Below are 25,286 nucleotides of genomic sequence, written 5' to 3' on the forward strand. Positions count from 1 at the left end.
TGTAGTCCTGTCTACCAGGGAGGCTGAGGTGGCAGGATGGTTCGAACCTAGGAATTTAAGCTTACAGTGAGCTATGATTGTGCCACTGCACTCCAGCTGGGGCCACAGGATGAGATCCTGACTCTAAAAAAATAAAATATTATATACATCTCAATAAGGTTCTTTGCTATGATCTTCCCTAGAGAGGTGGCCACTCTTGACTGCTCCAGAGAGGAGCTCCCATGAGCAGGACTGCGGCAGCTGCTGTACTCAGTGCTACCAAGCAGAGAGGTACAGAGGCCCAAGGCTGGCACCTCCACTGTCAGAAACCCTCCATCAGAGCTCCCCAAAGTATTCCTCACTCCATGAGATTTTACTAAGTGTTCTTAGGGAGGGAAGATGGGGAGTTGGCTCTGTGATAAAATAAGTCAAGGAAATGTTGGTTGAGACGACTTCTCAGAGGCTCTGACATGCTATGTTATGTGTGTTAAATGTTGAGGGTGTGGCGGGGGGAACACAATGTGTTATTTTCCTGCCATATTTAACCCCAGAACCATTTTTTCCAATAATCCCTGCAAATCTGCAGAACACAGTTTAGGGAATGCTACCTTAAGTGACTACAATCTGCTTCTTCCACTAGCTGGGAGAAAAAGCAAATGAGAGACTTCATGCCTCCGCAAATTGTGGATGGGGCTGAGGACTAAGCTAGGGCTTTGGCTAAGAAAATGAGAACGCAACAGAACTTTGCATGTTTGGCATACCCTTGCTATTTATGTATTTGTCTTTTGTAGTTTTAACTATTCAAAAGAGACTATGGTGGCCTGTGGTGTGAAGTAATTTAGACACTGACCGAGGCCACCAAAACTGTTTTGTGGGCTGTGAAGCAGAGACATGAAGTCAGTGAATCAATGGAGCTGTCTCTCCAGCCCCCAAGTCTCAATGTTACTTTATGTCTGTTTGTCATTATAACTCTGAAGTTATAGCATTTGTCGCTCTTCTGGTGTTTATAGATTTGAAGATTCATGAAGGTCTCAGGACAAATTTCTCATAAAAATCAAGATTCTATTGTAATTTAGGTTTGAATTTATTAATCTGAAAGCCCCCAAAAAGGCCCCAAGTACAACTGTGAAAGTTGTACCCTGCCCACATTTGGGGGGTGCCATTCATACAGAAGGGGCGTGAGAGAAGCCCTCTGGAGCTGAGTGACAGCAGCAGCCCTCTAAAAATATTTGTGTTTTAAACCGTAAAAAACAAAACAAAGTTACAGAGTTGTTGATCAGAATGTCCAGCAAGTTCTCTTTCACTCTTGAGTGAATCCATTGACTGGCGTTTTTCAGTAAGGACAGCATCTCGGCGTGGGAGTGGGTGAGCATCTTAAACACTAGATTCAGACTTTGGCTCACCTGTTCCTGTTCGGGCAATCCCAGACTCACTTCCATCACTAGTAAAACAGGAATGTTGACGACAACACTCACCCCACGAAGCTGAGGTGAGATAAAACATATATATATTGTTTGAGATGGAGTCTCGCACTGTCACTCAGGTTGTGGTGCAGTGGCGTGATCTCGGCTCACTGCAATCTCCACCTCCTGTCCTTCAATCAGTTCTCCTGCCTCAGCCTTCAGCGTAGCTGGGCCTATAGGTGTGCACCACCATGCCCAGCTAATTTTTTTGTATTTTTAGTAGAGACGAGGTTTCACCATGTTGGCCAGGATGGTCTCGATCTAATGACCTCATGATCCACCCGCCTCGGCCTCCCAAAGTGCTGGCATTACAGGCGTGAGCCACTGTGCCCGGCCGAGATAAAGCATATTAAATAGCTCTTTACAAATGTCATTTGTAGTCACTGGAGAAAGCCACATCCTGCTGAGCTCTGCTCTCAAATGTTGATGCCCAAAATTTGCTACCCCATGGCCAGTGGCACTGGGAAAATCCATGGGCAGTCAGTCTCAAGGAGAAGTGGGTTGCAACACAGTTGCTGAGTACTTCTAAAAGAGGGTATTCTTGTGCCTAAACTTTATGATTTGCTGTGATCTGGAGAGAGATGGGATCCCTGAATACTGGAGTCTACCCAGAATTCCTTTTACTTCTAAAAGTTTTTGCAGCCATATACAGGTATTAAATAATTTCTTGGATCAAACTGTCATTATCCTGGTTCCTTGTAGATGCACTGTTACATTGACATCCAAAATATAAAAGCAAAATATGCTCCTGATCTCAGAGGTGGCAGTTTTGGGGCAGCATCCCTCTGTATCACTTAACTGTAAAATGAACAGTCATCTTTCTAAAGAGTAGGAGAATAAGGACTTCACTGAACCAGCACACAGAGGACACTTTGAGATGTGGGATTTCATGATGGTAAAATGGACATCCCTTAGGAGGTACGTGGGAAGGAAACTAGAAAGGTTGGCACAGTTACATGTCATACGCTGGTTAAATAAATCCTACAGTCTGTCTCTTAACCAACTGGCACAACTGCAACCCCTTTCCATTCTTCCTATCAGCATCTGTTCCTCACTTTCAGTCTTTACTTCTCTACACACCTGTTTCCGCCGAAGTCTTAGAACTACGGGTAGAGCCTGGCTTGGCCGTGCTGGTTACCCCATCATCTTCAGGTTAGCGCTTGTCTCCGTGTAGCCCGCCGTGTCTCCTCCAGTGTCCCCTGCAACTTCGCCGGCAGTGTCCCTGCTTCTGTGGAAGCCTCTCGGCCTGGACTGCTTTGCGAGCAGCAGTTTACAGGCCGCTGCTCTGTACTTCTTTGAAATGAGGTTGTAGAGGATTGGGTTGATAGATGCGCTCAGATAGAAAAGTTGCAGAGCGACGATGTTAAAGTACTGAGAGAAGTACATCATCCGCGAATCTTTCGTGTTTATGTAAATGATTCTGCCAACGTGGAAAGGCAACCAGCAAACTATAAATGCCAGAACCACCACCACTGCAACATAAGACACAGCACCGGGATTAACAAAAGCATTGGGCTGCAAATAAGGGTGCCCCCCTCCCCCCGCCCCAAGGAACCGTCTGCAATAATAAGTAACAGCCAAATAAGAAAAAACTTCTGCCTAGCCAGATCTTCACCCCAGATCAAACGACCAGGTTGTAGGCTGCATGGATATTTGCTTTAAAACGGCATAGTAGGCTCATATATGTGTTATCAAGGCTGGACATAAACCAGAAGGAGCAATTTCTCTAAACAAGCCGCCTTGGCAATCTTCCTTCCACAAACCCACTTTGGAGACAAGTTTTCTGTTGAAAAGAATTCTACAACAGGTCTGCACAATCTTTACTTTTTGATATGAGCACGGTTTACTTAGCCTTCAGCATTATTTAAGGTTCAATAAAAATTTTAGCTTAATGAAATCTCCCTCGTCTTCTCAAGGGCACTGTGAGGACTCCTCATCTGTGGCATCTAACAGGTGGTTGGATTAAGCATTTCCAACTCCCCCTCCTGGTCTCAGAGGCTCTGGAAAAGCATTGCTAGCTACTGAATCCGATCCGGGAATCCCACCCTTGAAGCGCCCTGGAGTCCCCCGGAGCTCCTGATGGACAGGAGGTAGTTTTCTGGGGAGACAGAAAGTGCAGGCGGGTGGAGGCTGGAGTTGAAATAGGAAAGGGAGCTGGAAGCAGCGCCCAGAGCTGGGCGAGGAGGGGAAGGGGACCCAGCATTTGCGCGGTCCGCGGCCCTGCCGACCGCGGGCAGGCGTCTTTGGAACCGAGGTGGCACCACTTACGCAGGACGCGGATGGTCTGTCGGTGGCCTCTCTCCCTCCCTGAGGCGGCTGGGCCTCGCAGCGGCCCCTGGCTGCTCCACAGCTCCCGCCCAATGAGCCCGTAGAGGATGCTGAGGCACAGAAAGGGCAGGAAGAAGTAGGCGGTGGTGACCCACAGCATCACACGTAGCGCGCCCAGCTGTGCTGGGTTCGGCCGGCACTCGCGGCTGAATAGTGCTGCGGCCTCTGCGGCCTCGGGCCCCGACGGCAGGGACAGCGGTGGCACCCGCGAGGGCCAGGGGGGCGGCGACGAGGCGGGAGGCAAGGGGGTGAGTGGCGCCGTGCCATTGAGGTCCGGGACCACGGAGTTGCCGGGGTCCTGCTCTACACCCACCAGGAAGAAGAAGGGCCCCGCGGAGAGCAGTGCCACGGCCCAGAGCGCGGCGATGAGCGCGCGAACGCGGCGCCGAGTGACCAGGACGCGGGCGCGGAGCGGGCGGCAGATGGCCAGGTAGCGCTCTACGCTGAGTGCCGTCATGTGCAGCAGCGTGGCGTAGGTGCAGCCCTCGCCCACGTAGAGCGACAGGCGGCAGAGCAGCGGCCCGAACACCCAGGGCCTCGAGCGCCAGAGGCGGTACAGGTCGAAGGGCAGCCCGAGCAGGATGAATAGGTCGGACACGGCCATGCTGCCCAGGTACAAGTTGGTGGTGGTCCGCATGTCCCGGTAGCGCCCGATCAGCAGCACTGTCACCACGTTGCCGCTCACCCCGACGGCGAACAGGCCCAGGCACACGGCGGTCACTGGCACCAGCGCTCCCAGGGGATAGGGCGAGCAGCGGCGCTCGTCGCAAGGTGGCAGCGCGGCCCACAGCGGCTCCCGCATACCCTCGGTGCCGTCGCTGCCATTCCAGGGGCTGCCCATAGCTTCCCCGCGCGGCCGCGCCCCGGGTGGGGCTGGCAGTCTGGCGCGTGGTCCCGCTCTGTGAGCGCCTCCTTTCCCAGCCCGCGCGCGCTGCAGGCGCGTCGGGTCAGACTGCCGAGCGCTGCTCCTCGGGGCGCGGGAATCAGCTCTGCTGGTGGGCTCCAAGGAGCTCCCGAGCTGGCTGCGCGTAGTCTCCGCCCACGGCCACGGCCCGCCCCAGCCCTGCTCCCGCGCCCTCTCCCGGGTCCGTGCAGTTCCAGGGCATTTCGTTCTTCACCAACTGGAATACCCGGCTCCCGTAGCGCACGAGCCCTGCCCCGTCCGGTGAGCGATGATGTCTGCACTCTAGAGAGCGTTGGTTACTGGCCCCAGCACTGTGCGGGCGCTTTTGTTTGTCCGGTACACAGAAGACCTTCGAAGGGATGTGGGCTGGGTGCTGCCGCATGATGGTGGAGGAGAGCTTACGGTAATTCCCAGAAAGTCATAATGCTAAATAGTAGGAGGGGAGTCTAGACCAGAATCTAGAGCCTCTCCTGTCTAACCCTTGCTCTACAACCGAGTAACTGTGTAATCTTGGGCTAGTTCTGTGCTTGCCCAGCCCAGTTGTCCTCTTCTGTAAATTCGCGAGTGGCGGAGGGAGCTGACCACATAATTGACCAAATAATTTCTTTCTTCCTTTCTTTCTTTTTTTTCTTCTTGAAACAGGGTCTCATTGTCGTCCAGGCTGTAGTGTAAGTAACACGATCACAGCTTACTGCAGCCTTGACCTCCCAGGTTCAAACAATCCTCCCATCTCAGCCTTCTGAGTAGCTGGGAGCACAGGAACGCCCACGGTCGGCTAATTTTTGTATTTTTTTTTTTTTTTTTTTTTTGTAGAGTTGGGGTTTCCGAATGTTGGCCAGGCAGGGCTTGAACTCCTGACCTCAGGTGATCCACCTGCCTCGGCCTCCCAAAGTGCTGGGATTACAGGCATGAGTCATCGTGCCCGCCGTGACCAAATAATTTCAAGGATCCGTGAGCCCGTGAGCATGTTTGCTCATTATAAAGTACAGGACATACATTTACATGGACAGCAGAAGTGCTTTCACATGTGATATGTTGTTCTTATGTACATGTTTTATAAACGTAAAAAACTAAAATTGGGGAAAAGGGCTAAAACAAATGGAAGCGTCTGTTCAGTGTGGTCTTAATAACAATAGTTAACACTTACTGAGAATCTAGATGGATCTGGCCCTGTGCTCTCCATTTAATCCTCATGGCCTGGGGCGCTCCTTTCGCCCCTGAACAAAGCGATCTCACTTGAGATCAAATGGGCAGTAAGAGGCGGGACTGGGATGTGGGCTCTGGTCGGCCTAATCCCGGATCTTGCAAGCCTGACAGCCAACTCACTGCACAGCTCCATCCGCTTGGTGGCTTAAATTCTTAACCTCTTCTCTCGAACATCGTTTCTGGACCTGACACCTGGCTTTGCCTAGGGACAACCATCTCCTGCAGTTCTCTCTCACTTGCAGGCTGTGGACTTGGAGGAGGGACACCTGCCACCTCCCTCATCGCTGCTGTTTCCAGCAGTCCCAAAATTTAGCTTTGAGTGTGACTTCATCGGACCCCGCCCTCTCCAGTGCCTTCCCCCAGGGTCAACCGCAGTCCCCGAGGACTAGGTGCCTGCGCTCTCTTTCAAGCACTGCATCTGCGATGGTGCCATCCCTGGCGAGTCTTGCAATGCCTTGGCCCCTCAGTTTGTTGACCTCCTTTCTACCTATCACCTTGCACTCCACCGGATCTCAGCCGCGCCTGTGGACGGACCTTACGCCTCAGGGTCGCCAGGGCCTGCCAGCCCTCCTCCACCTCCACTTCGGTCAGCCCCCTTTCTGACCTCTTTTTAGGTCTCTTTTTAGCCCGCTCTCTTTTTAGCTCCTTTCCCCTAGCACCTCAGTTCCGGTAAATCCTTCAACCCACTGCGACCTCCATCCGTGGAGGTCCCTTGCCTGCGAGCACTTGCCATCACTCCCACACAGATGCCCTCGCTTCCCTCGCTCTTTTCTCCATTGTCAGCCTCGTCCATCCGCCAAGAGCACCACAGCCTTGGTGAGGCCGAATTCCCTACCTACTCCTTGCGCGTTCTCAAATCGCGCAAATCGTGCTGTTTCACTTGACGGCACCACCGCTAGCGGGGTGCTTGGTTCCTCCGGCCGGGCCCTCCCGACTCTCATCTGACTTCATTCACTCCCCCACCCCCAGGCTACTGCTTTATACCCTCTCCTCTCTTCTCAGACTCCATCTCCACCCCCTGCTTTTCAGCTGGTGACCTTGCACCCTGTTTCTCTGAAAAAAAAGCAGCGGTTTGAAGATAACTGCCACACCCCACACCTCCGCTCTTGCTCCCCTGGGACAGTTGGTGGTACTTGCAGCTGAAGTTGGCTCTGTCCCTCAAGCCTCCTTTCTCCTCTTCCAGGCATCACTGTATCAATTCTCTCTTTCTCTCTCCATTGGTTTTTCTCTTCTGGATCATTTTCATGCAAAACTCCTCAAAATAGTTGCTGTGCTCGCTGTTTCCACTTTTTCTTCCTCCCTGTCTCCTCCCCCTAGGCAGAGAAAATGTAATGTCTTCGTTTATAGTTGATCTGATTTTCCCCTGTGCTCTCAACAAGAGAAATGAATGCTCTAGCCCGGGTAAGGCATGGTCCAGGCGAATCAGTTAACTGGCCCTTCTGGGCAGTGTTCAGCTCTCTCAGACATCGTGCCTTTCCCCAGGGTGGCCCAGGTGTATGGGGAGAGGGGTCAGTGGATTAAAGCTAGAGGAAGCGGTCCTTATGAAGCTTCGTGCAGGCTCCTGGGGTGCCTGGGGCCGACATTCACTAGACTTCATTTCCATGTCCCCTTCCTGCCTGGTTACCAGTGGCTCTGCTAGCCTTGGAGGCAGAGGCCTGTGGCTGGTGAAGAGGTGGCTGCTTTCTTTGACTCGGATGATGCTCCCAGGAGCACTTGACATCTTCCCCATGGCTCTCATGGGCTGCAGATCCCTGAGTCTCTTTTCACTTTTCCCATCTGCTCATGGCCTGATGGGCTACTGCAGCCTCTGCTAAAGGTTCCCTTACTCCTTGACCCACCCACTGTGGTGGCACTGGGGCAGGCTCACCGTGTCTGCAGTCAGTGTCCTGGCTGTTGTGAATTACCTCCATTCAGGTACTCCCTCTCTATTGTATTTTGTCCATATTGATTACTATCAACTGACATACTATTTAATTTACTTAGCTATTTGTTTATTATCTACCTCTGCCTCCCCACATTATGTGCACCAGAAGGCAGGGCTTTAATCTATTGTGTTCATTGCTCTTAGTGTCTGGCACAAAGTGAGAATTTAATAAATATTTGTTAACTTGGAGAATGAATAAGCTTCTGCAGAACCAGGTACCATTGTTTTCTTTACAATTCCTAGCAGTTAAGAACAGTGCTCTGATTGTAGTGGGAGTTCAGTGTATTCACTGATACTCCAGCTTAAGAGAGAATACTGATATGGAGAGGTGGAGACCCAGTGGGCTTTTTTGATAACATTGCTAAGCTGAGGTTCAAACGTAACTTGGCCCTTAGAACGTATCTGAGCCCTTATGATGAATTGGCATTCAATGTTTTAGGAAGGAATGGGACCAAATCTGTTTTCTACTTTGTGTTTCTGTAGACATTTGCCAGCTTCCTGACTTCATAGTTCATCTAACGAGAGGAATAGAAAGTTCTCAGGAGACCAGAAGCATGGGCATCTCTCTTCTCTATTCTGCCCGTGTAACTCACGTGGGGCAAGACTGGGTCTAAGTTTGGCCCATCTATGGCCTGCGTCCCCAGAGGCAAGAGTTTGGTGTCATGAATAGGCTCTTGGTCCCTGGCTGGAGGCCAACATAAAGCTAATGCTTGCTGTGTGCAAAGCACTGTTCCAAGTACTTACATATCTGAATGCATTTAATCCTTCACAGCAGTCCAAGGCAGCAGGTCCTTTTAGTATCCTTATGTTAGAGATGAGAAGAGCAAAGCACAGAGAAGAGACCCCAGGTCACTGGGGTAGCCAGTAAGGGTGGTGCTGTCCACTTCCAGAGTCCACAGGCATAACCACTGTGCTGGGTGGCCTCTTGCTATATAAACCACAGCACCATCAGCTGCAGAGACTGCTAGGTTATGATCTGGATTCTGCTAGGAAAGTGCCTTCCAGTTTGTATTCCAGAAACCAGATTTTATGGGCACATGGAATCTGGAAAGAATCTGGAAGGGTGTGAGGAGCATTAGAATAGATCCATAACTCGTATAATGGTTTACTTGTGGAAACTTGTAAACACTCCACAGGCTTTACACTCTTTTCCCCACATAAGAGCAGGGCATGAAGTTTGTAGAGACAGGGTCTCCCTAGATTGCCCAGGCTGCTCATGAACTCCTGGGCTCAAGTGATCTGTCCTCCTAGGCCTCCCAAAGTACTGGGAGTACAGGTGTGAGCCACTGAGCCCAGCCATTTCATAATGTTTTGAACCAACCTTTTACAATTGGGAAATTTCATGTAAAGTTCCAGATTGACACCTTGGGCCCAGGCAGACCAAATTCTTTAAGAGCTCTCAACGATAGCCATAAAATATTGCTGTAAACCAGGCACATGCCACAGGCTGAAAGGAATGGTAACATCCAGGGAGGTGTGGGAGTTTGAGAAGGAAGCATTGTCTTGCAAAACTGGAAGCTGTGGCAGCTCTGGGCTCATGTTCCCCAAAGGCTGCCACCTGCAGCCTGTAAGCGGGCACCACTCTCCAGGCACCCCACAGCTGTTGCCACACACAAGGTATCTGTGGCTTCACACTCAGCCCTTTCCTCATTCACATGACCCACTAGGCTCCTCTAGACCCCAGATGCCAGGAAATGGTATCTTCTTTAGTAAAATGAAGAAATGGCAAACTGGCCCTGGAAGGGGGGCTCCTGGTGGAGAAGATCAAGACCAGCTATTTCCATCCAGGACCTGACCACCACATTGACCAGGGGCTCAGGCTTTCCTAGGTTTTCTCTTTACACAGCAGGGACACGCAAATTTAGGCAAGACTTTTGTGGAATGCAGATTCCTATTACTCTGTGGCTGTTGCTTTAGCAGTTTTCTGTTGGTCCCAGTTTCTCCTGAGAGACAGACAGGCTCAGTGTGGCAACGATTACCAAGGGGAATGGTGGAGAGGGAGCAAGCCCTTGGGAGCGTGGGTGGGAAGAGGATATAGGCCTTATACTACTACATACATACATTATTACTACACAGTGGCTGCCATTAGTAAACTGTGAAACTGAAAAGATAATTTCTTCTCTAAGTCCTCTGTGTCACCCTAGAAGGATTAAGAGTGAGAAAGAGCTGATAACTTGGGTCTAGGCAGGCCAAATTGGTTAATCGCTCTCAAGGACATCCATAAAATATTCAGTTGTAAACCAGGCACATGCCACAGGCTGAAAGGAGTGGTAGCATCTGAGAAGGAATACAGAAGTTGGCCTGTGTCCTTAGCAAAAGGAACTTATTGACTATGTCAGTTTTATGGACTTGATGCCCAGGATTTTCTAGTCTTATGTTACCTGTGTATCAGTTTGTAGGTTTTATATTCCCTCTTTAAAAATTCAGGTGAAATTCACATAAAATTAACCATTCTGAACATTGTGCAACCACTGTTTCTGTGTAGCTCTGAATCATTTCCATCACCTCAGTACCCACTGAGTGGTTCCTCCCCATTTCCTCCTCCCTCCAGCCCTGGCCTCCACTAATTTGTCGCTATGAATTTACTCATTCTGGACATTTAATATAAATGGAATCATACAATATGTGACCTTCTGTGTCTGGCTTCCTTGATTGTAGCATGTTTTTGAGGTTGGTCCACATGGTAGCGATATTCATTTTTGAACATGTCAGCATGTCTCAGTTGTGTTAAGTGGTAAAAAAGGGCATTTTCATCCTTGGATGCATATTTAAGATGGGTTATCCTTAGGGACTGAGTGTGGGCTCAAAATGGTGGTAAAAGTATCAGGGGATGAAATTCAAGAGGAAAGAAATTAGGATTTCTTATTTAGTCTGTTATTCTCGTACCAGATTCTTCTTATTTGATTTCTTTCTGTTCAATCCTTAGAGGGCTGTGGTTTGTTTTGCATATGAGGAAGTGCTTAGCACAATGTCTAGCAAACAGGTGGTACTCAATAAATGCTATCATAAATGTACTATTCAAGTCAATTAATATAAATTTTGATTTCCTGGAGTTTGCAAATTTTAGGGTAGACAGCAGAGAATAGTGATCAAGTGTGGGAGCACCAGACCAATCACCAAACCCCAGCTTCATCATTTATTAACCACGAGACCTGTGGCAAAGAGCCCGACTTCTGTGTGCTGCAGATAATGCTTACTAGAGCAATTAAGAGGACTGTATGAGATGCCCAAGGTAAAGAACTGAACATATTGCTTAGGACACATTAAGTGGTCAACAGATCCTAGCCATAATGATTTGAATGGGCCACGTGGCTTCAAAATCTGTTCAGTTTTGAAACCCTTTTCTCTTGCCAAATTTCCCATAGCAAGTAGAAACAGCACAATCACCTTGTTTAGGAGACAAAAAATAGCCATTAGAGCATTTCAACATTGTAAGGCACCACTCTGCACACAGAATTTTATGACCACCTTATTGAAATCTTGGTTCTTTTGTTTCCTTTTTTTTCTCCAAGTTTTTTCTCCCTTTTAGGAGCATCAGAGAGAAAATGATAACCAAAGGGATACATATTCTCAAGAGCATACACTACAAAATATATATGTAAATAGAACACTTAAAAACTCTCTAAAAATGTGAGGCATCATCTTTTTTGGTAGTTAGGTTACAGAATCACTGCTTAAGTTTGGGGGAACTATTTTCTTTTAAAGCCTGTTTGCTTCCTTGAGCCACTATGGGATGGGATCTTCCTGCAGAAATAATCTTGTAATGAGGAGAAGCAAGGGATTTGTGTTGGAAAGCAACCCTTGGAATGCTCAGACATGATGCCTAAAACTCCTATTTCCAGTCTACAGAAAAAAGAGGTGACATACAATAATACTGTCGATCAGTATTATACTCTACTCAAGGCTGGACTCATACTTAGCTGCTTCTGTGATGTTTCTGTTTCCAGACTCTCCTTCCCTAGCCCAATATTTTAAACTCTATTATAGTATTCGCAGCTGTGGCAATTAAGAAATCTATGAGTTGGTGTGGCTCTGTACCTTGTGAGGAGATGAATGAGAAAGGGCCAGCGTTGCCCCGCCCCGGGTGGGGAAAAAGGGAAAGGAGGTCATGGTAGAGTTTTTGGATGCTGTCATGGAAGAAGCTTTGAAAATGCAGGTGGCTGAGGCCTGGAGCTGCAGGACACCGTTCAGTCATTGTCATGGAGATGGACCCCTTTCTTCACTGCATGATCTCAAACTTCATCTAAAGCCTACTTCTTAGAAGGGCTTCAGAAGAAACTTAGGAACTTCGGACTTCCATGAGAAGTATAATGATTTATGTAAGTTGCAGCAGAAGAGGGCCTCACATCTCTGCTTTAAGGAAAATTCTGTTTGAAAATTTCCAGTCCTGGCTTTCTGTTATTTCTAAAATTTACCTGGAATCAACCATTGATGTGTCCTGTGCCAAATATGAATTCATTGATGCCCTGCTGTGCCATGATGATGAGCTGGAAGGGCGCTGGATTGCCTTTATCCTGTACCTGGTTCATTCCTGGAACAGGAGCCTGGGGGGTACCCTGGACCAGTACAACATTGATGAACACTTTCAGCCGAAGCAGACTGTCAAATCTCTTACCCCTTCATAGAACAAACTGGTTTTCTTTGAAGTATCTGCAGTGTCCTTTCACCAGGTTTCTGAAGTCCTGTCTGAAGAATAGTCATGTTTGTCTACAAGCGGCCAGTTTCATGGTCCTTCATTGACTAGGCCTCCCAGCTACTTTGAACCCCTCATACCTTGGAGCCCTCATATCCCACAAGATCATGAAATCTTTGTATGATTGGATCACTTATCTGGATATGGATTACCAAGTTCAAACTCAAGAAGAGTTTGAAGAAAGTTTTGAAATGCTCCTGAAGGAATTTCTTAAGCCTGATAAATTTGCAAAGGTCTGTGAGGCCTTGGAGAACGGAGATGTGGAATGGAGCAGCCGAGGCCACCCCCTAGCAAACAAAAGGGTTTTTATTTATTTTTTTTTAATGATCTTGGCTTACTGCAACTACTGTCTCCCAGGTTCAAGTGATTCTTCTGTCTCAGCCTCCCGAGTAGCTGGGATTACAGGCATCACCATCATGCTGGCCTAATTTTTGTATTTTAGTAGAGAAGGGGTTTCACCATGTTGGCCAGGCTGGTCTTGAACTCCTGATGCCAGGTCATCCTCCACCTTGGCCTCCCAAAGTGTTGGGATTACAGGCCACCACGCCCGGCCAACAACAGTTTTTATGAGAAAGCTGAGGAAGTAAGCTTTCCAGTATATTGAAGGAGTGCATAAAGTTATTTTGCTCTGAGGCACTGTTCTTGCTGCTCTCCAACTTCACAGGCCTGACGCTTCACTTGTTGGCCCCTTTGAAAGATGAGACAGATGACAAAAAAGAGGAAGTAGCAACTCTGCTGCTGATAGAACTAAGGAAGGGACTGGCCAGAGAATAATCAGGTAGCCATCAGCAACAACAGTCAACAGTGATGACCAGACAGACTCAGAGCCACAGGAAAATGAAACAAAGAATTCCCACATGCCAAAGGGAACTGAGGCACTGGAAGACTAGTCACGTACTTTAATTTGTGACCATAGCAAGGCTGATTTTGCCCTAGACTTAATTCTCCACTATGGCTGTGAAGGCTGGGAGCCAGAATATGGTGGTTTTACTTCTTACATTGCCAAAGATGAAGATGAAGAGCTGCTAATGGTGAATTCAAAAAGCAATTCTTGGCATTGGTCTGCAGAGAAAGACTGAAATTTGTCAAGCATATTAACCATCGAAGCCTGGAACAGAAGAAAACCTTCCCAAATGTAACAGGCTTCTGGGACTTTTCATTCATCTGTTATGAATGACAGCAATGGGCAAAGCTGAACAAAATGTGACCCTTCATCATTACTGGGAAGGCTGCAAGAGCTAAGCATGGAGTAAAGGAGAGCTACATGGTAGCCTGCCTGACAGTGTTCTTAAAACTGGTTATCCTTTAATAGGACTTAGAATGATTGTCTTCAACCTAGACCTTGAGTTTGGAGCTATGTACTTATGTCTTGATTTAAAAAAAAGTTGGCTTTTTTAAACATTGAGTTCTTCTTCCATATTGGCTTCTTCAGTTAATTTTTCAATGATCTTTTTTTATTGTGGTAAAGTATCTGTAACATCAAATTTGCTAGCTTACCTATTAAAAAAAAAAAAAAAAAAAGCCACTGAGTCCCTGCCCTGAGGAGGAAGTCCTTGGGATGGAAATTTTCATGAGCTGCACAAAAATCAAGTCACTAGGATAAAACTTCTAATTTCATTATTTACTGGACTTTATATAATAAATATGCATCCTCTCATGTTGAAGATTTGTATACTGTTGGGAAAAATGCTTTAAGCTCACTGAAAGGGGGGGACTGTAACATTTCATTTTCTTAAACAGGCAGTAAATAATGAATGCATATGAATACAATAAACATATCTCAAAAAAGAATGATACAACTTTTATTTTCCATGGATTTTAAAGATGCTTTTGCTACACAGTTTATGTATTTTTATGAGATTTTTTTTCATTTCTATGAAGTTCAGCCTTATACAATTTTAAGGTGATATGTTTGGTAGTGTATCTATAATCTTTAAAAAGTTTAGAGTTTTTGGAATGTACAGTATATGAGGTAAAATCAAGATTACATTAAAAATTGTTTTCTCCTCTGCACTAATTTTGCAGTGAGGCTCAAATGGCAAGTATACTATTAAATGACATTTACTATCAAAAATAGGAGGTTCATTTGAATTACTATGAAAAACATAAGCCACTGTTAACTTGACACAGTGGCACATTTTACCTTTTTAGACATTCAACTATATATAAATCTCTGGGCTATTACACTCAGACTCATTTGTACTGCCAAATGTGGCAATTTAAAGAAGTTTCTAGAAAACAATCGCAATCACTGTTGTTTTGGGGGAAGGTTATCACCCTATACATAAGAGATTAAATTTAAATAAAATGTAAACATACAGTATATTATAGTGACAGGTCATTCTTACCACTTAGGCCAAGTTTATCCATTTCTTTTTTGAACAAGGGTTAATGTTTTTCTACAGCACAGATCATTTGACATAAAACAGTTACAATACATGCCCATTCTATTATAAAAGAAATTCTTCAGAGATCTTCAAAGCACAAAACATACGTTCTTTTTTCAAAGACTGACAGAAGTGCTTAATAATCACTAAAATGCCAACTTCAGCAACTAAAAATTAGTGATTCACTATCCTAAAATTCGAATAATAAATTAAAAAAGCTAGTTACAGGTGTTTTACAGATAACAGATGTGCTAAAACAAAGAATTGTAGATAGTTTCATTATAAACTGTATTATTACTGGCAGTCATGGACATCTAGGCAAGTACAATGTGACACTTGACAAAATTCAGTCTGATCATCCAAAAGCTCACAAATGCAAGCTCACAAAACATTAATGAATTATGCAATTGCAAAGTGCTCTAATGCAACATTAACCACATGCAACCAACAATTTGGAACAGTATCCAAACAGACATTATACATTAAACGTTAGTTTTTAAGAAAGAAAGCAGCTTGAAGTTTACTGGTGCAAATGAATTTTGTCTTCAGATTTGGTGCCCCAAACAAAAAGGTTAGGTTTGATTATGAATTCTGATGGTGGTGGCAGCAGTTATGGGAGAAGCAGCAAAAACTTATGGGAGTTCTTCAAAATTAGCCTATACCAGACGAAGTGAGTGTATGTGTATAATATGTATCTCTACACTTGGTATGTGTGTGTGTGTATATAAATATGCCATTTATGTACATGTATACACTTATACATGTACATATGGTTCAAAGGTTCACAAAACAGAGCCAGATAGGTTTGAAATTGTTTACTTTTATGATTACTTTTAAAAAAGCATTTAAAAGCCCTCAGGTTCTTTTCTATGTTCTCAAGACCTGAAGAGGAACTTTCTGAGTAAACATCAAAATATTTTTAGGCCAAGTAAACTGTCTGTGCTTTCTTTAAGTACTTATCTGTGAATTCTGAATATATATTTATAATGAAGAACTCCACATTTATCAAAGCTTTTCTTCATGCATATCCAGTTTTTGTTTCTAAGCCCCTCCAGCTACTCATCATAATCCCACTTACCAAATAATTAAGACAAATGAGGAGGTAGAAATATAGCACTAGATTGCTTTCACAGCATCAGACTTTAACATTTATATAGCATGTTAGTGTAAATTCTATTCATTCTGAATTTTTCACTTGGTAATAATCTTTAAAACAAACAGATCAGGTTATCACTGTTACACTCATGCCGATTGGTCAAAATATCCATTCCTAAATTGTTGTCTCTTAGAAAGTTTTTCTATAGAAGGCATGNAAAAAAAAAAAAAAAAAAGGAGAGAAAGAGAGAGAAAGAAAAAAGGAAAAAGAAAAAGACCCACCCTAACAAAAAAACAAAAATTGATATTTTTGTGGCTTGCATTCTAATAAAGTGCCAGCCTCTACCTAACAATATAAGCACTGAAAATGGCAAAAATGTTGTGCTATAGTCTCAATGCCAGTGCTAAATGCCACTGTTTTTTATAAAAGCAATACAGAAATAATTTTAGTACATGACAAAATAAAATGTAATAGAGTTAAAAAATAAAGTTATATTTTTACTTGATTACGAAGTACTGAATGACAAAGGCAATCAAAATGGAAAAGAAAGCAAACAACACAAGGATGACAGCAGCACACTGCTCGTCACTCAGTGCTCGTCGGGTCCTTGTGCTTTCCACAGTGTCTCTGTTGGTGCTGGCTGGTGGTTCAGTCCTCTGAGAGATGAAGAGCACTGTGGTGCTGTAGGGACCTACGAGGTCCTGGTGTCCCAGAGAGTCTTGGCACTGGCGAATGGCACATACACGGAAGCGATATTCACAGTTCAGCTGAAGGCTGGAATACCGGAAATAAGGGTCGGGACCTTTGTAAATCTGTTAATAAAATATTAGAAGGAAGAATTACATGTGAAGGCTGGACAGAAAATGTGTTACAACTGGCTAGTGTTAGAATTGTTTTTGATGTGAAAGCCAGTGAATGTCACTGATTTTATCTTTCAAATGACATGTTAAAAATACCTATCCATTAAAGTACTTATCCGTCTGTTGCATAGGGGCAGGAGAAATCTGAAAAGTGAGGATGTGAGATCTACCTTTATAGGATTCACAGATGAGTTAAGCAGTGCAGATGTGCCCCAGGGCAGCTAGAGAACATGCAAAATCAATCCTCAAGCATTTTCCTGTTTTCCTCAAATGTAAGAAGTCATTTTTAAATGAAATCATTCCATAAAAAAGGGATAGTGGCCTGGCTAATTTTTGTATTTTTAGTAGAGATGGAGTTTAAAAAAGAAAAAAAAAAAANAAAAAAAAAAAAAAGGGATAGTGTCTACTTTTGCTTCCCCCATTATGTCTTTGTGTAACTAATAAATTTCCATACAATTTCAAACATATCTGTTGAATGAAATGGCAAATGAATAAGGCAAGCTTTCTATAGGTGCCTATGGAAAATCACTGTATAAACTCCAGAGAGGGGAGATCACTTAGAATCAGAGAATAGGACCTCCTTTGCCATGCCTTACAAGGTGAATAAAAAGAATGAAATTCCATGTATTTTCAGGGGAACATGCTAGTAATTAACCCATTTGTGCCAGAGGTTGCAAATTCTTTTTGTGTGTGAAAAATCAGCCCTTGGCGATAACCCTGAGGAGCTGGATAATAAATGACTCCCACAAGCTTAGCGTGCCAATAATGGAACACTAAATAAATGGCTTAAGAAGCTATAAACTGGAACTGTTCACCCCTGGCATCCAAATTCTGCTCTACCACTTCCAACTCCAGATGTGATTTTAGACCAACTACTTAATAGGCATATTAGTAGTTAAAATGTATGATAATTATGAGAATGAAATGAACTAATGCTTGTTAAAGCACTTAGCACAGTGCTCAGCATGCAGTTACTGCTCAATCTGTAGAAGCTATCGTTTCCAATAATGAGCAGCCCCCACCACTCATTCTGTAATGGAGAAAATCAAGGCTCACAGGGTTAAATGACTTGCCAGTTGAGTTCCTCCAGCTATTTGTTGGGCTATAAGTCAGATGAACCGGCATTTGGGAGCTGTTAAGTACTTTTAGATGCCTCAATTGTACCTGTGTTGTCAATCTAAATTTTTACATATTTCTTTGCTCTCAAAGAAGCCAAGTAAGATCTCTGTCTCATTTTTCTATCTCCAGAATCCAGCATATAGTAGGTACTTAATAAAAGGCCATTAAATTAGTGAATTGTTGACAATAAATAAAAATGTGGATGCTGATACAATATATAAAGGAACTTATTGAAAGAAGCTTTAAGATAACTCTGAAAGAAAATGGTGACTATGCATTAGTTCTAAGGATGCATAATGTTTCAGGGTGTAGAATGTAGAAATGATCCATGTTTCTGAGATAGTAGAGGCTGGGTATCCCTTCTGTGAAATGCTTGGAGCCAGAAGCATTTCAATTTTTTTGATTTTGGAATATTTGCATATTTACTAGTTGAACATCCCAAACCCCAAAATCTGAAATCTGAAATGCTCCAATGAGCATTTCCTTTGAGTGTCATGTCAATCCTCAAAAAGTTTCAGATTCTGGGTGGAACATTTTGAATTTTGGACTTTTTGATTTGGGATGCTTCAACCTGTAAATTAACAATTCACTTAAAACAGAATGTTGTATGAGACAGTAGTTTAAAACTGTATACATACGCTGAAGTAAATTTAGTAAAAATTAAAAATATGTATTTGTCTTATGGATATAATGGATGGTTTTTGTCTTAATATTTTCCATGTGTCTTCATATACCATTCCATGAGTAGGGCAGTATTAGGTTAAGGAAGAAAAACCTCAACAAATGGCATGAGGGTGATAAATGAAAAGATCTGGTACAGAGAGGAAGAATACGTTAATTACACTAGTTGAAAATTTACATTAATTCAAAAGAGGCCACTGTAGGTGTGTGACATTAAAACAGTGTTTACAGAATCCTAATCCTGAGGCTGTGTGAAGGACTGAAGTGAGCTAAGCGGGACAGGGACTCTTGATGTACATGTGAAAAGTGATGAGGTCCTGATGTAGTTTTTATGGATTTAGAAACAACTGCTGATTAAGAGTTGTCAAGAAAAAAAATTCATCGAAGAATTTAAAGCTTGGAGACCAAGATGATATTAGTGTCCATGACACTGATGAAGTAAAGATGATGGAGAGGAGAGATTGGGAGGGAAGATGATGGAATCAGGTTTTCAATTTTATATTTCAGATGTGGGAAGACATCTAATTAGGAAGAGACATAGGTAGCTGTAGATACAGGGCTGACGAAAACAGATTAACCTCTTCAAGCTAATTTAAGAAGGTTTATATAACCAAGAAAAGTCATTCAAACAAGCCTCAAGCTTATTCATATACTACTCACAAGTGGAGTCCCTATTTCCTTTAAACATGTAATACAATTAAATTTTCTTTAATATTAATTTTGCTTCCTCCTTAGAAGGAAACCTACTTATCTGTAAATTACATTTCAAATCTAATTATCATGCCAATTTGCAGACGGCTTAATAAAGAAAAACAATACATGCCAAATTTAATCTGACTCTTTGGATCTTTTGTAATTTCAGTTAAGATATTACACAGAATAGTTATAATAGCACAACACTGGAATAAAACAAATGAATGATCAATTTTTTAGTGGAAGAGGAAAATATAAGACACAATGAAAACAACCGAGCTTACAAGTCTTCAAAATTAAGATTACAGTCAAAAGGGAAAATCAGATGAAATGTATAGGTAATTAGTCTTTGCAGTGGTATAAAAGCTTATGCTTTATAAAAGTTGTAACAAACATTGGCAACTCTCTACTCTATCTGACTGCTACTCTTGCTTTACCAGAAAGCTATCTTTGAAACCTCTTAGGTAGGAAGGTGACACTTCCTCTAGGTTCCCATGATAACTTCATGCCTAATGTCATATTTACAGCACTGCATTATGACTATTATTAATACTATTATTGTAAAAGCCTCCTTATTAGTCTTTCTGGTTCTGCCTTTGTACTACCGTAGTTTCAACACTATAGTCAATATAACCTTATGTTTGATCACATGAATACCCTGGCCAAAATCCTTCATTGGCTTCACATTATACATGGAGTAAAAGCCACGGTATGGCCTATTATGCCCTACATCACTCCATACCACCTATAGGTTCCTTGGCGTTAACTACCCGACCTTACCAACTCTTCCCTTTGCTCTCTCCACCCCAGTCACATTGGCTCCTTTATGTACATCAGATTTAACAGACATCCTCCTGCCACAGCACATCTTAGAACACTCTTCTCCCCACAGTCATCTCCTTTGGGAAGCACTGAAATGTCAGCTGACTGCCCCAAATGAAATAACACTCAATGCCCTTCCCTTCTACTACTCCCTATTCCTTTTATCCAATTTTGTTTTTTCTCCATTGCACTTATATCTGACAATATATTGACATGTTTATTTGCTTATAGCGTCTCCTTTTCCACCAGAATGTAAGCTCCATGGAGGCAAAGACTTTTTGTTCAGTGCTATATCCTGAGTGCCTGGCACAGAGTTCAGTGAATACTTAAATGAATAGTCTGTTCAAGTGTAGTTCACTCTGAAAAGATCTGGAATCTTGAGATCTCTGGAACATAATATATATTGAATAAATGTTTTTGAATTGGAAAGGGAAAGATGGCCAAATCTTACATTGAAAATACATAAAAATTAAAAAAGGGTAAAAATATGCATCCACAGATTATCTTGGTACATACCTGTTTGAATTCTGAATCTTTTCCTACCATAACTTGAAGACTGTAAATAACTGGATCACCTTTCATTGGCTGTAAACACTCCCATGTAATTTCACAAATGTGATCATTTACTTTCTCTATTTTGGGAGCTGTAAGAAACAAATGTAAACAAATGTTCCACTTGATTTTTAACTTGGTACATTATGCAGACACTTGTTTTAATCAAAATCAACAAATCTTTAAAATCCACTTGTAAACTTGAAATAAGTATCAATGAATTTTTGAAATTTGCACACAGATACAGCACTCTTGTATTCTAAGAGATGGGATCTCACTCTGTCACCCAGCCTGGAGTACAGCGGTGCGATCACAGCTCACTGCAGCCTCAGCCGCCTGTGTAGCTATAAATACAGGCACATGCTACCAAATGCCCAGCTAATTAAAAAAATCTTTTTTGTAGAGACGCAGGTCTCACTATGTTGCCCCGGTTGGTCTCAAAACTCCTGGCCTCAATCCTCCCACTTCATTCTCCCAAAGCAGTGGGATTACAGGCGTGGCCCTGCCTACAGTCAGCATTCTTCTTAAAGCTAAGAGTCACTAAACTTGATGAGGAAACAGAAAAATGACTCAGTCAAACTCTCAATATTATTAGATTATTCAAGAAGAGTTCTGCTGCTTAACAAATGATATGTTTAGGTACATGATCCAGGATACGGCTCTAAAAGTCTCTGTGATTAGTCTTCAGAGGAATGAACTTTATAGACTGTTTAGCTAAAAATAGAGTACAGCCCTTGCCAGAGTCACTTTAAAATAAGAACCCCTCTAAAATTAAAAGATAAATATATATACAAATGTGTGTAAATATGTGTACATGCGTGTAAATTTGATTGAAAAATTCACATTAATGAAGAATTTGTTTTGCCTAACAGATGACCAGGCTTTCCTTCCAAAATCCAAATTAATGTAATATCAACAACTCAAAACATTTAAACAACCAGAGTTTCTTTGATTTTTTTTCTTTAAGCAAATGACCTTATGAGAAAACCAGCTTACCTATTCAATTTAGTATTTTTATGTTAGATTATTAAAAACATCAGTGACAAAAGCCAGTACTTGTCTGAATATGAAAGTGCCAGATAAAACAGCTTTTATTACTGAGTGGAACTCTCAGTAGAGCTGGGTTTGCCTGTATGACTTTATGTAACTGTTGGACATATACTCGATGCTAAATTTTAGTATCAGTAAACAAAGCATTTATGAAAATACACTAAAAGTAATTTATTATAAAAGAAAATAAGTTCAGGATGTGTAACTTACCTTTCAAGGCGGATGGGACAGATTTTGGAGTAGTGAAAATATATTCTTGGGAGAGAGGACCTTCCCCAGCTTCATTACAAGCTTGAATACAGAATTTATAGGATGTTGACTCATTAAGTCTTTGGACTTTGTATGTATGACATGGCCCTCTGTATAGGGATACAAACCTAAAACAGAAATAACTATTAGATAAGACTGATACTACCTTGTGAAAAATGTTTTTAAAACTAGCATAAAAACACAGTTAGGGACATGATTTAGGAGTATTAAGTTCCCCCAAAAGCTTGATGCCAGGAACTCTTTGTCACTTCAAATAAATCTGTTTTTCATCAGATAAAGAAAAACAGGTTATTTGGTAAATTTCCCAATTTGACATGATTTACTGAAAGTCTGCTGCTAAATTCTGTGTCCGACCATCGTAACTGTTTCTTTTCAGGCTTCTGGTTTAGCTTTGTTTCTGAATACTGTTTTTTAATGTACATTTTACAAGATGCTAAGAACATCACAATTTTCATTATGAATTATTCCTAAGTAAAGTCATATTGATATAATTTGTCAAGTATGGCATTGACTTGAGCTATGAGATTGTTTCTATTTTAATCTTCCTTGTCTGTATCTGGAAAAAAGAGAATTCTCAATTCTCAGGCATAATTTTAGTTGACTTGGTGATGTTTTTCTAGAGATTTACAAAGGCAGTATGACAATATATAATTTCCAATACATTATCTACTTGAACTGTTCAATGAAGCTGAATACCATATAAATGTCTCCTGATGTGTTATCTGTAAGTTGAACGCATCCCAGTACTTTTGATTGGACATTTCTAAAATTTTTGGAAATCAGAGAATGAATAATGAATGTTTATTCGATGCTAACAGTCTGAAAACTGTAGTCAAGTTAAAAATAAAGAAATATTTAATGACAGGAAGAAACAGTACTTCCAAGAGGCAGTAATTGGATAAATCTTGTCTTTTCAATCCTTTTTTTTTTTTTTTAATGATAGGAAAAAAATAGTGGTAAAACTGCTGTTTAAAAAAGCTGAACAATGACAAAATCTGGATCAGGGAACAGCTAAAGTATCATTATGATACTATCCCACAGCAAGTGTATACGGTTGTGAAAATCAAAGGTAATGAAAGTAATCAAGGACATTAATTTCTGAAATGTGGGCATTAAACTTAACAGTATCATAAAATGTTTTAATTTATTTTCTACTACCAAAGACCATGAGCCATACTCATATCCTATAACAATTCTTTAGATGCTAGCTGAATAATTAAGTTGGAACAGAATATAATAGAATTTATATTTAATAGAATCTTTATTATCTTTCAACCAAACAGTAATTAGACCTGTTTCTAGTAAGCCTTCTTGCACTACCCCAAATATATGGCAGAAAGGGGAGGAAAATAATTTAAACAATTAACTTGCCCAGTAATAATAACATATATTAAAGATAAATGGCTATACCAAAGATTTTTACAAGGCAAATAATCTCTTTGTAGAGATACGACTATAAAGACTACGATTCTGCCAAGAACAAAGGCTAACTTCATCGATACATAGATTTTAGGAAATAATCATTAGTGTTTGTTCTGTGTAATGTTCTTACTGGTAATACAGTATATAAAACTATTCCATATGTTATTTAAAATGTATTAAGCATTTCTGATACAGAGTACTTATGTACAAGCACCATAAATATTCCACTGTTGAATACCTAGCTAAGATACAAGCAACACAAAAAAGTAAATCTTGGCCAGTATTCTGAGTATTAGTATTCTGTACTAGTGCTAGTACTCTGAGTTCATCAGATATGGAAATTGTTTCTAATATATTCAGTGAAAAGCAGAAAGGCAAAATACAAAATTCTTAAAAGATTAACAGCTGCAGAAGGTATGTGGCATTGCTTATATGGAATATAACGTGATAAATAGCCTCTAGTTGGCATTTGAATAATATTACAAATATTGAGACTTAACACTGTAACTCAAATACATGATTTAGTGCAACAGTATATGGCACATTATATAGGAAATAGTACAACATGTACATGAAGATATAAAAGAGGCACAGAAAAGAACCTGAATGAGACAGAGATTAGCAAAGGGACTAACAGAATCTGAGATCACACAGTGAAAAACAACTGTATTCAATTAGTGTGCAGGCCCCATGTCAGGGGTGTGGAAAAGACTGAAACAATGTCTGCCCTCAAGGATCTCAGAGGCCTGAAACCAATCACAATCATTTACTATAAAATTGTGTTGGTTAGGCATGGTGGCTCATGCCTACAATCTCAGCACTTTGTGAGGCTGAGGTGGGAAGACCACTTGAGCCCAGGAGTTCAAGACCAGCCTGGGCAACATGGTGAAACCCCATCTCTACAAAATACAAAAATTAGCCAGGTGTGATGGCACACACCTGTGGTCACAGCTACTTGGGAGGTTGAGGTGGGAGGATGGTGTGAGCCCTGGAGGCAGAGGCTGCAGTGAGCTAAGATAGTGCTACTGCACTCCAACCTGGGTGACAGAGTGACACCTTCTCAAAAAAAAAAAAAAAAAAAAAACCCCCCCCAAAAAAAAAAAAAAAAAAAAAAAAAAAAATTGTGTCCTGCTAGAAATAAACATTGAAGAGTTAATTTTGTATCCAAGATTAGGTGTCTTTACTACCATGAAGACAGTACAACAGGTTAAACAACCAGAGTAGCCCACTTAATTTTTTCTCTTGGTATTCTACTCACAAATTATAAACAGGAAATCTACATTATGTTTTCTGATATTTTAAAAATAACACACTTTTGTATGACAATATTGACTTTGTTTTTGAAAACTTACTTTATTAAAAAAAATTTTTTTTGAGACAAGGTCTCAGTATGTTGCCCAAGCTGGTCTTGCACTCCTGGGCTTAAGCAATTTGTCCACCTCAGCCTCCCAAAGTGCTGGGATTACAGGTGTGAGCCACCACACCTGGTCTACTTATAACAGTTATAGAAATTATATACTTAAGACCTAACAAACTATATAAAGAAGCAATTAAAGAACCTACCGTCCATTCTTATCCTCCATCTGAAGGTGGTACTGAATAGAATCGGTTGACAATGTCTTTGGAGTTCCTTCTCCCCATTTCAGCTTAAGGTTTTGGTGGCTAAAGGCTACACATTCCAGACGAGGTGGATCAGGAGGGAGAGGCTTAGTTTTTAATTTTATCATATGGCTGAAAGGACCAGCTCCAAGGCTATTCAAGGCTTGAATTCGTATTCTAAGTGCCACATAAAAAAAAAAAAAATGGTTTATGATTGTTTTATATTTAAAGTGTCTCT

The 25,286-nt window shown here is 42.1% G+C and overlaps 2 protein-coding genes and 1 pseudogene across 5 annotated transcripts in view; 1 reads left to right on the forward strand and 2 right to left on the reverse strand.

Annotated features, from left to right (window-relative positions):
• Nucleotides 1-1,713: 1,713 nt before the first annotated feature.
• Nucleotides 1,714-4,687, reverse strand: MLNR (motilin receptor). Its single transcript, XM_017535916.2, has 2 exons — nt 3,711-4,687; nt 1,714-2,914 (listed from the first exon to the last, which is right to left on the reverse strand). Exons 1-2 carry the CDS (start codon nt 4,609-4,611, stop codon nt 2,577-2,579), a joined length of 1,239 nt encoding a protein of 412 aa, XP_017391405.1. The 5' UTR covers nt 4,612-4,687; the 3' UTR covers nt 1,714-2,576.
• A 7,204-nt stretch (nt 4,688-11,891) lies between these two features.
• On the forward strand, nt 11,892-13,725 carry LOC108309533 (annotated as a pseudogene).
• Nucleotides 13,726-14,097: 372 nt separating this feature from the next.
• Nucleotides 14,098-25,286, reverse strand: part of FNDC3A (fibronectin type III domain containing 3A) — a 197,212-nt gene continuing 186,023 nt past the window's right edge. For 2 of the 4 annotated variants that reach the window (XM_017535918.2, XM_017535920.2), the window contains 4 exons: nt 25,013-25,225; nt 21,968-22,134; nt 20,672-20,799; nt 14,274-16,792 (listed from right to left, as the gene is read on the reverse strand). In XM_017535918.2, coding sequence (XP_017391407.1) covers nt 16,478-16,792; nt 20,672-20,799; nt 21,968-22,134; nt 25,013-25,225 — 823 coding nt within the window. In that variant the 3' untranslated portion in view covers nt 14,274-16,477. Of the gene's footprint in view, nt 16,793-20,671; nt 20,800-21,967; nt 22,135-25,012; nt 25,226-25,286 lie in introns of all 4 variants that reach the window. The other 2 variants (XM_017535917.2, XM_017535919.2) reach the window with 2 other exon arrangements.

The sequence above is a fragment of the Cebus imitator genome, unplaced genomic scaffold (assembly GCF_001604975.1).
Source record: "Cebus imitator isolate Cc_AM_T3 unplaced genomic scaffold, Cebus_imitator-1.0 Scaffold94, whole genome shotgun sequence".
In the NCBI taxonomy this organism is placed as follows: Eukaryota; Metazoa; Chordata; class Mammalia; order Primates; family Cebidae; genus Cebus; species Cebus imitator.